The 11,277-nt window shown below is 44.4% G+C and overlaps 1 protein-coding gene across 2 annotated transcripts in view; it reads right to left on the bottom strand.

Moving 5' to 3' along the window:
• Positions 1-604: 604 nt before the first annotated feature.
• The window catches only part of LOC149353684 (uncharacterized), a 32,695-nt gene continuing 22,022 nt past the window's right edge, over positions 605-11,277 (bottom strand). For both annotated transcript variants that reach the window (XM_089582726.1, XM_089582727.1), the window contains exons 8-12: positions 11,030-11,115; positions 9,601-9,685; positions 7,069-7,117; positions 6,893-6,993; positions 605-1,239 (exon numbers count right to left, since the gene is read on the bottom strand). In XM_089582726.1, the coding sequence (XP_089438852.1) occupies positions 1,132-1,239; positions 6,893-6,993; positions 7,069-7,117; positions 9,601-9,685; positions 11,030-11,115 (429 nt within the window). In that variant the 3' untranslated portion in view covers positions 605-1,131. The remainder of the gene's footprint in view (positions 1,240-6,892; positions 6,994-7,068; positions 7,118-9,600; positions 9,686-11,029; positions 11,116-11,277) is intronic.

The raw sequence follows: 11,277 nt of genomic DNA, 5'->3' as shown, positions 1-11,277 counted from the left end.
GCTTCATTGATAAAATTTTTCAAAGACCAGGCTCTGCCTTGAGCATTGAATGAATTAATTAAAACTACATATCAGCAATTATATTGCAGTTTTTTTTTCATACCTTACATGACCTAATCACTCCTTACACATCACAGCCATAATGTGGCTGTAGAAGCAGAACCAAAACAGCAACGAGAAATTAAACTCTATCAATTATTTAGAAGTCATAGAGGAATACCATAGGGCAGTCGATGTATGCTAACATCAAACTAATATGAAACACTCTGAAAGATGAAGACATGAAAAAATTTGATGTCTACAGTACCTTAAATGAATTTGGGCATTGCCTTTTGCCGCCCAAAATAAAGGCATAAACTCTTTGGTCAGAAATATATAGTTTAGAATAGACAAATTTAAGCACGGAAACAAAAAGCAAATAAAAAATGCATAACACACAAGCTCTTTGGCTGAAAACACATAGTTCAACGTATATAGAGAAATTTCCACCTGCTGGGTAGCACCCAAACAAACAAAAACAAACAAACAAATGAATATAGTAGAAGATAAACTGTCCCTTAATTGCTGCCAGGCATTGGTCAATCAAACAACATGAAGCAAGGGCTGGGAAACATTAGCAGACATTTATATTTTCATATATTGTCATTAAACCCACAGCCACAGGTTAGTAAGAGTAAATTCACAAGACAGGCCATTGGCCCGTGTACCTGGCATCACGTGAAGTCCGGCTTCTGCTCCATGAGGTCTATGCTCAGACCCCACAGAGAAAGGCTGCACACATCTAATCCACTTATCACCACCTGTTCACACCTTCACCTTTGCAGGTAGTAATAAGCGGATTAGGGGTGCATGCAAGTCTTTCGCCATGCTAGATTCACCAACATCACTGTCCAAGAGAGAACCGCATGGAGCAGAAGTGGGATACAATGCGATGTAAGATCCAGAAGGCCAATAGTCAGCTGCGCGAATTCTCCTTAAGTTTCAGTGACTGTTCCACAATGACTTGTCAGAGAACCAGGTACAGCCTACTTCCAGGTACAGCCTACTTCCAGAACGCCAAGGATGGCACTTCGTGCCTTCGGTAGAATGAACACTTCCAAATGTGAGTGTTCCACAGGAAGCTCAAGGCATTCAACCTCTCATCAGCCTCTCGCTCTCTTCAAAAGTAGTGCCTTGGTTTGCCATGAAGACTCGTATCAGGAACTCTGGCATAAAGACTTGATTGATGATGTCTCCCTCCTGGAAGAGAAGAAAAAGGGAACGGAGGAAAGAACAGAGGTACAGGGGAATTTCACAAACTTCCAATTCTCTTCATGTGTAGTGTCTGCAGATTAAAGCTATACAAAAGGGTACACCTGATCTTATTGTAACCAAGTTTCACACAGCCTTACTCCCCAAGTACGAGATGGAAGCTAACTACGAATAATAAGCCATTAAAATTTTTTTTTGAGATTCCATGTAGAAGCAAAAATAAGTAGGGTTTCCGAGAGCAAAAAGAATTCCCTTTCGTATTGTTGTTGCCCAGACACGGTCACAATTATGCCAGCCACATGCTATGTCTTTATGTGCAGAAAGTAAGTCTTCACCACTGAAAAGTACCGTAAAAACCCGCGTATAATACGAGGTTTTTTCCCATAATTACCGTCCTAAATTTCCGCCTCGTACTATTTGCGGATCCGAACAAGAATTACGAAGTTGCTCGAAGTTTTGGTTTCGTTTTTGCGGCGTGGCTACGGCTTGGATTTGCTATTGGCGCGTGGCTACGGCTTGGCTTCGTTACTCTCGGCAAACGACGTCACGACGTCGTTTCTTTGTTGATCCGTTGGGTGCGCCGGGGGGCTCGCGGTGTGCCGTGTGCCTGTTGACAATGTGCGTGCTCGCATGTGAGGCACGCTTCGCGAAGTGGATATTGTTTTGGGGAGCACGATGTCCGGGTCTCGAAAACAGTACTCGACTGCTTTCAAGCAAATAGTGATTTTAGCTGCGGAGAACATCGGCAATGGTGCGGCCGGAAGGCAGTTTGCTGTCATCGAAGGAAGCATTCGTGGATGGCCACGATATAAAGAAGCCCCTTTTGCGTGCAGCGGAACGCAACGAAGCTTTCGCGGCTGCTTGATGGTTGTGTAAACAAACCGTTCAAGTACGCAGTCAAGCAGTGCTACGCAGAGTGGATGCGCTCAGGTGAGCCTGCAGTGACGCCAACCGGGCGGCCGAAGCGGGTTTAAAAAGCGTGGCATCTCGAACGCCCTCGATGGCACGGAAGATGAGTACATTTGGGATGATTTGTCGGACAAAGAAATGTCCAAAGAAAGCACTACTAAAAAAAGAAAGTGATTGAAGTGGAGTGCGTGATGCGATTGGAATAAATGTCTTCTATGAGCTTGTGTCACTCGTATTATACGCAGGTAAACTTTTTTTTTCCCATTTCGCGTCTCTGAAACTTCACCTCGTATTATATTCGGGTTCGTATTATACGCGGGTTTTTACGTAATTCCTGAGGGTACTATCATATCGTGAGCTCCATTCAAAAGCATTCGAACTCAAAAGCGCATGCACCTAATCACCCACTGCTTTCTAAGTATACGTTTTTTTTTACACCACACAATTGCAAAACCTTTTGTGTTAGAGGTTGTGCGATTTCACCACACAGCTAGGTAGCATCAAAAACAGCAAACAGCACTTGGATTTTCATGAGCAAATGAAGCTGGGTGGAGAGTATAAAAACACACCATATGCAAGGGAAAGAAAAGCTACAAAAAGCACATGAAAGCTTTTGCTATGCAGAGAGAGAAAAAGGAAAATAGCAAATGTGTAGCTCATGGGTGCCAATTGGAGGTTCAAGCTGGTGGGGACGAGAAGACAACACATTCTGCGTTGTGCCCCAATACACTTCTTCAATGCCGCTCCGCTCCAACCCCTGGCAGCCTCGAATCTAGTCAGAGGTTACCTAGAAAAGCACCTAAAGCACCATTTAGATGTGGCAGCGCATCAAGGCTGCTCTCTGTGGCTCGTGCAAAACAGAACAATCCACGTGGATGATACGGCTTCAGAGGCCTCACCATCTTTCCTTTGGCCTTTGTGGCCTTGCTTAAATGTGGGCATGAAGCATGACAGAGAGTGTTGTACAGCTTACCCAGCCGCCAGTTTTCATAAACCGCACCCCTGAATGCGAGCACAACCCGAGAGAGGACGCTACCATTAGCACGGCAGACCTTTACATACAACGCCATGTTTCTTGCATGCCATCTAAGAAAGTGCTCACACCCAGTGTCCTTCCAGACATTACAGGCAAAAAATTCTATTTCTTGGAACCTCTCTCTACAGTTCAAGGTAACAAAAAGTTACAACACTGTCACACAACATGAGATGAAGTGGAACAGTGATTGCTAGCATGTCACCAACTTTTATGAGGCAAGAAAAGCCAAGGACGACAGCATACCTTCAGCCCATCCAGCTAGCTTCATCTGCTTTCTGCACGCTTGAGTGAACTAGGATTTACGAAATTAAGCCTGTGTGCCAAGCTCACACCAACGACATCACAATCCTGGGAGAGCTCCTTCTTTTCAATCTCAGTGAGCGTGCAGAGTATGCACCTCAGATGCGGTGCAGGCCCTGATACCCAGTCATTGTTTCTCACAGATTAAATGAACCACAAGAACGAAAAAGACGGCATCAGCATTATTCCAATGGCAGGTCGCCATACACCGTTCTCCTGCACCACAGCTCCTTGCATGCTAGACAAACGGCTTGCATGCTGGATTTCCACACGGGTCACCTATAGTCAGACACAACTTAACTGCGCAGTGAAGCTCTGCCCATAGTCAGGACTGCCGCCCAGAATTTCTCTCCTTTTCTGTTTCACCTTTTTCTGGTTACCGAAACAAGAAACTGACCACAAGATGAAATTATAAGCTCAAGAATTTTGACGCCCCTGGCCTGTTCCATACCATCAAACATTTAAAATGCGATTTTCTTTACTGTTGGGATTTGTCAGCAACAGTTATACCGGATGCCACAGATAATGGCACACTGCTACCAACTGCTTTCTTTTTAAAGGAGTATAGACACCCAACTTTTGGGTGCGTGTTTTCTTGTTTGTAATGTTGGTTAAAACATTATTATACACAGGTTACCATGAGGCGTTCTAGTATGACTGCTAAATATATTATCATTGAATTTCTTTCTCGTGCTGTTGCGGTTTAAACAGCCGACCGATGACTGTGACGTCAGTGTTGTTACAGGTCGCGTGACGCACAAAAAAACTGCACTATAATGGCCACTTCTACATTCATTGTCATCCCGTCTCTAGAGGAAGGCTGGCTTCAGCACAGTAGTGAATTAAATCGATGAAGCAGCGATTATATCAATGTTTTTCCATGCCTCACGTGATGCATAAGAACATTTTAACGTCACAGCCATCGTTCGGCTGTTACAACCGGAACACCACGAAAAAACATTTGATTATAAATTATTTAGCAGTCGTTGGCAAATACCACAAGCTGATTTATGCATAGTAGTGTCTTGCACATCATTGTAGAGAATGAAACATGCCACAAAAATTAGGTGTCTGTATTCCTTAACTTGCCTCCTACCACAGTTTCTGAGACACTTTCCATACTACTATAAATTCAAGCCATAAACCGCATTCTACCACAGCCTAGCTAAACACAAATGCAATATAAACATCACATGTGAGCCTACTTTTGAAAGCTGGCATGCGACAGGCCTTGCCAAGATCTCATTTAGGGGTCACGACACCATTTTTCAAACCCAACTTGTTTATTGGCATGTTGTTCGCTATACACCTCGGAGCAACTGAATCAAATATGAGCTCATTTGGTGCAGCAAGTAATTTGTAACTGAAATTATGGAAGTTCTCCTGAACTGTGCAGTAGTCAGGCAACTCTGGCACTCTCGCAATTCGAGACGCCATAAGCCGACGGTCATGCGCTTGCTCACGACTGAACTGCATGTAGCGAGCACAGGGGAGTGGGTTGTTCATTGTTCAGGCAAGGGATGTGGACGAGTGAAGGGAGGAAGGTGAGAGAGACGGGGTCGCTATAGTGCTGAGGAGCCCACGGCAGGGGGACAAAGGCAACAAAGGCCTGTGTCCTGCCCTCTTCTCCCTAGCTTCTGCCCAGTCTCGGACACTTCGCCAGAATATGCCATGGACGGACTTCAAGTAGGCGCACGGCCTGCTCCGCATCGACCGGGCACGTGGCAGTCTTGCAGCAGACGATGGCATTGTCGATGTCACTCAGGCTGCTTCAATGTGTCCGTCGCTGCCAGGAGGAGGGGCTTAAGCCAATAACTTCAAATTGCAATATTTAGTCCAAATGCACCGGTACAGCCCTACATCTTTTTTTAACTACGCATAATAACGTCATGGCTAGCAGCTGCAACGTAAAAGCACAATTTGTTGGTAGGCCATGTCACGACTCCTATAAGGGCCACGGGCCAGGATTCTGGACATTTTAGAAAAACAAGCCGACCGTGCGTTTCGAACAAATGCGACTCCCGCTTCTCCGGTCGAGCAACAGTGGGGAGGATAAAAAAAAAAGAACTAATGAAAAGGAGGCTCGCTAACTGGGATTGTCACTGACAAAAACAAATATGTGAAAGGATGTGCTCGCTGACAAGTTTAGGTGGTCGAGCTGACCGAGTTCCTCGATCGTTGAGTGTGCGAAGAAAATGCAACGGCGCTGAGGACAAGCAGCCTCAGATAACACGGAAGGCGCAGAATGCAGAAAAATATCTTTGCGCACAGCGGAGCAAGGCCACAAAGGCATGCGAGCCAAGCAATGCGCAATGACAATAGAGAAGTGGGAGACGAACAGAGGTCTGTAAAAGACAGGGGTAAAGAAGTTTTGTTGCGCACCCAACCAGGAAGGGCAGGGAAGGGAGTGGAGAAGGTGAAAAAAAAAAGTTTCAAACAAACAAAAAACAACTGGGGAGAAGAAGGACAAAAAAACCGTGTCGAAACAACGCAAGGAGACCCAAAGAGCAAAATTGAGAGGGTTAGAGACCGGCCGCTCTCCCTCCATCAAATAGACCGGGTAACAAAAAGCAAGAAAAGAATTCTTTTCAAGGTGGGGCCATGACGTAGACATGTGACGCACCAGACACTCTCCTGCTAACATCAGAGGAAGGGCAATTTTCCCTTGCGGAGCCTACTCGAGGCGCGAGAGAGAAAAATCTCGAGGAGGGAACGGAAGGAAAGGAGCATGGCGAAGTAGCTTGACTGCGATGGCTGTAACGAAGCTATTAATGAGTCATTTCAAAAAATATTAGCGGCCGCGCCTTCCGGGGATGATGTCTCGCTACCAGAAAAGTAGAAAATATTTTCGACCACAGGGTGGTCCATGGCCCTTTAATACAAATGTTTACTGGGAAGGCTCCAAAAAATAAAATAGTAAATTGTGGGGTTTAACGTCCTGAAGCAACATATGGGCTACGGGGGTTGCCGTAGTGAAGGGCTCTGGATTAATTTAGGCCACATGAGGTTCTTTAACAAGCACTAACATCGCACAGCACACAGGCACCTTTTGTGTTTCGACTCCATCGAAATGCGGTGCCGTTGCAGCCGGGATTGAACTCAGGTCCGTAGGCTCAGTAGCCGAGCACCTTAACCACTGAGGCACCGTGGCAGGCGGCTCCATAAAATAAGTGAGTGCAGAAAGAGCTGCACTGTTTGAATGAATCCCAAGATAATGTAAGGGCTGCAAAGAGAGCTCAGAGACACCAGTAAAGGCACGAATGACCAACTTGCATTTTTGCCATTTCTGCCTGACCACAACCACTGCATGTAACGGCTCCTAGATCATAAAATATCCCATTATATGCCCAATGACTATATGCCTAGTGCTCTCACAAAAGATTAAGCACCACTCACGAAGCCTCTCTGTGCTCCAAACTCTTCCACAAAAAGTTTGATGAAAAGATTAATCTGCTTTTCAGAGAACTTGTGGATGTAGACCTGGTGGGTCAGTGCTCCTGCATAAAAATACGAAGTCATTAGAAGTTCATATTGGAAGAAGTCATGGTAATGGCAGAAGAGTGGAGCCATACTTTTTGCACTGCCACCTCTAAGGTAGACTTGCAATCTCCAGCTTGGCACCTGCGACAAAGGATGAAAGTACGGGCACATGCATACATTCTACCAATACCTCTCATCACCAGCCAGTCAGGGGTTCTCTGCAGTAAAAAAAAGCCTTTTCCAATGATCTCCAATTACAAGTATCTTGTGCTCGTCGTAGCCACCAAACAACAACAATCTAACCTAGCTTTGTTCCCTCACTCAATCTATCCTGGCCTCGACTACATTTCCCTTCCATTCTTATCCACTGTTTTGCAATTCCTGCTCTAGATTTAAGCTGAAGTATCACTGACTTGCATTTGTTCTCTAATCCATGCCTACCCCTTTTTGCCTTAGATTTCAGCTGAAGTATCATCAACTTGCATTTGTTCTTTAATCCATGCTTACCCCTTTTTTCCACTTAGCTCTTCAGCACCCGATGTCCTACATGTGGAATTTTCTTTTTCATTACATGCTGTATTTCTCAATACTATAAAATATTTACCACAATTACAACGTTTCAAGACAATGCTCATCTGAAGACATGTAGAAGGCATGCAAATTTGGTCAATCAAGTATATGGTCAATATTCTTTCTCCATGTTTCATCTATTATTTTAATATGTCTTTGACATGCGCTATCTTTCCCAGGAGAATGAAGATTCCCAGAAGAGCATCGTTAGCCCACTAACGATTTCTTGTTCAATTTCAGAACCTTCCACGTCACCTACGCCCACACTGCGTGTCTTGCTTGTAGTCAAAGAACTGAAATTTCATTTCCAATATACTTTTCTTCTTGTTTGTGAGGTAGCGTTCTTTTAAAGCGCTGCAAAGATGCGGTACCACACTCATTGCGCACTAACGCCGACTTCATTGCTCAACTTCGAAACCTTTACCGTTGCTTACGGCTTGCTGGCTTGTACCTAGACAAATAAAATTTTGTTCTTGTAAAGTTATCATTTTCCCACTAAGAGGCAAATTTTCAACACGCTCCGAAGACACGGTAGAGTCAAAGTCGCTTGGCAACCTCCACAAGCGGGGTGCGCGCTCTAAAACGTCGCAAGTCTCAGGACAGTGGTTTGTCTATGACTGATTTTATCAATGACCCGACCAGCAGTGAGTCTCAAGATACTGCCTTTTCGACGGGATTCAGTTCTAACAACAGCGACGACGGGAACCAGCTTGGAACCCTGGCTGCCAAGCTTCAATGCTCAACTATAGGGTTTCCAGTTGATATTTTATAGCAAGAATAATATTCAAGATAGATGTTTTATTTTTTTTTCACAGATAGTGGCCAATAAAATATCAAACATTTCCCATAATTCAGAAATTTCTTAACATCTTTTTTTCTTTTTGATACAGGCATGTCTTCACAAGTTTTGTTGACTTTCTGCCTAAAACCTAATTTTTTGCAAATAAAACTTTGTTACAACGTGCAATTCATTATTAAGTTTCACAAACCTAAAAACCACGTTTATTTGGCTCTGTTTTCGTGTATGGCATTAAATTTTAAATGCAATAGTTTTTTAGAAGAAAAAAAAAAGCCATTAAAAGCTACAAAGAAACAGTCATTTTTCCCAAGATAAAGAAAAGGCCGAAAAAGGGGACATAAGCGGCATAAAAAATTATGGACCTATTTCAATATCACCAGTGCTATCCAAAGGGTTAGAGAAACGTACATATGAAACTGTTCAATTTTTTTGATAAGCATAATCTAATTTCTACTGCCCAATATAGATTTAAAAAACAACAGTTTATAGAATTAGCACTACTTCAACAAAAAGAGGAGCCGTGAAGGTAGACGTCAGGAAGAACCCAGGACTGGGAGCCTTCTTTTAATTATAGAGCCAGCTCTCACGACACAGAACAGTACAAGCGCGCCGCGAGAGCCCACCGCCGCTTCGTCGTTGTCTTCGACTCAGCGCGGAGGCCGCGCGGCGGGTTAGGCACGTGGCAATATGTTTTCTCAAGCACTATTTAATGACCATGTAATCCTCATACCTCACACTGCATTGCTTAGGCTGAAGTGTACACCTGCTTGGCCTGACAGCACTACTAAGCGGTGGCTCCTGAGTCCAAGACCATGCTGCATGGTGTGTTTGGGGCGGCTGATCACAGCAGGTGTCCTCCAGCCACCCTAGCATGGTCGCAGACCCAGCAACCAACGCTCAGCGGTGCCAATGCTAATCAAAGCCATGCAATTCAAGCATTCGTGTTAAGCTTGTGGGTGGCTGCAGACTTCACACTCACACTGCAGCATGTGGCTTGGCCTGACATTATCCCTGCTCATCACTGACTGGTGGCACCAAGACCATGCTTGGGTGGCTGTCGTCAGCCGCCAAAAACACACCGCGCAGAATGGTCTAGGAACCACCGACTAGCACTCAGTGGTGCTCATGTGAGTCCAAGCCATGTACTCAAGCGTTCATGCTAAGTCCGTAGGTTGCAGCGCACAGTGCAACCCCAAAAGCAGCAGCATAACAAAAAATTGCTTAGACACAACTGTCAAATGCTTTGCGAAATTACCTCTCTTCTGGCGATCTGATCCAATATAGGTGAGATCTTATGGAACAGGTAAAGAATGTGCTTCTCCTCCAAGTCCATTACACAGCTGTTGAATGAAGGAAAAAAATAGTAAAAGCGAGACTCAGCATATCGAGCTCAAAATCAGGAAGGAAAGAGAAAGAATTGAGTGCCTTTCTGAACCCTGTAAAAAAGAATTTGCATCAAGCCCAGCCAAGCAGGAAAAAAAAACAGTAAATCCTTTACAAATGCTCATACTACACGCATGAGCCCTTGCAAATAAATTTAAAAAAAAACGTGAACGTCCAACTTTCTCAGTTCTTTAGAACCCAGGACAAATAAATAGTTGCAAGGCAAGGACAGTTGTAAGAGGGGCAATTAAATGCGAAGGTGGGAATGGTAAGCTTGGATGCACTGAAGAATCAAGTTTAACGGTTATGGAACAGTGATGCCTACTGTGGCAAAAAGACACTATATATTACAAGCTGGTGACCACTGTGGTGGGTAGTTTTTGCACAGCTTATCCACATTCACTGCTTACACACCACATAAGAATGTGAAATGCTATAGCACATAGCCCCAGTGCGTCCCAAGGTTAAGCAGATATATATGGGGAGGAAGAACTTCTCTTTAGAACAGCATACAAAACTGCCTTCAGTGGCTTGGAGCTTGTCGTGCGCTAGCGAAATATAAGGCTTTCAAAAGCAAAGCAAAGTGTGTGTGTGTGTCCTAATGACACCACATGATGTGCCCCCACATCGGAGGCTTATTTTTCTTCAAGAGAGATTTATGCAGTCTCCTGCGCATGCTTGCCCCATGTGGAGTCTCCCGTTTCACATGACCTTGCTCTATGGCAAAAGGCCTTTCCATTATGCTGCCACAGTTTTTCAGCACTCTCTCCGGAAGGATGACAGCTACCTTCTCAACATGACATTTAATATTCTGTCTCTCATCTAGTGTAACCAGAAGGCATCAAACTAAGCCTGGCCAGACAATGGCAATGCTTTGCTGGCTGTTCTGCCTTTGCTGGTATTCTCGCATAGTATCAGATCTCCCCACACACCTGTGGTCGGGCCCACTAGTCAATATAGTTTACATATTTTACTTCTCTGCCCTTCTCTCTCCCTCTCCCTCTTTCCACACAACAGAGCGGTAGGCTTGAGGATCATGGCACAGGCTGATATTTATGCCTCCTTTCGCAAATATATTCTCTTTCCCTTTGAAAGGTAGACTGCTACTTGTCACTAGTGCAGACTTGTTCCAATTGGCACACACTGCCAGCAATCAGTGTCTTAGAACACAAAGGCTTCCATTTGGCACCTAGTGAAGTACTGTTCTCCAAATTCTGTTTATAGAACAAGACAAAACTTGTGCTAGAAATGCTCACAGACTAAAAAGCACCTATAACACCATTTACCAACTACCTGCATACCTCATGTTTCGAATTTCCTGATCCATACTGGAAGCCTGAGTAGCCAAGCTGCTGACTTCCTGGTGAGATGAAGCGGCTGGCACAAGCTGTGAAAGCAAAGCAAACGTTTTGTTATTTTCTCTTAACAGCTGGAGCAAGTGTTCTTTCACGGTGCTTTGAAGACTAAAAAGCTTGAGAGCACTACAAGAATTGAAAGGCAAAATTAACACGCACTCTCATGTGTTTGTCAATACATCACAAGCTACATT

Source organism: Amblyomma mixtum, chromosome 3 (assembly GCF_055824585.1).
Source record: "Amblyomma mixtum isolate Tamu chromosome 3, ASM5582458v1, whole genome shotgun sequence".
Taxonomy (NCBI): domain Eukaryota; kingdom Metazoa; phylum Arthropoda; class Arachnida; order Ixodida; family Ixodidae; genus Amblyomma; species Amblyomma mixtum.
The sequence above is the reverse complement of the archived record's forward strand: the minus strand, read 5'-3'. Positions and strand labels throughout refer to the sequence as shown.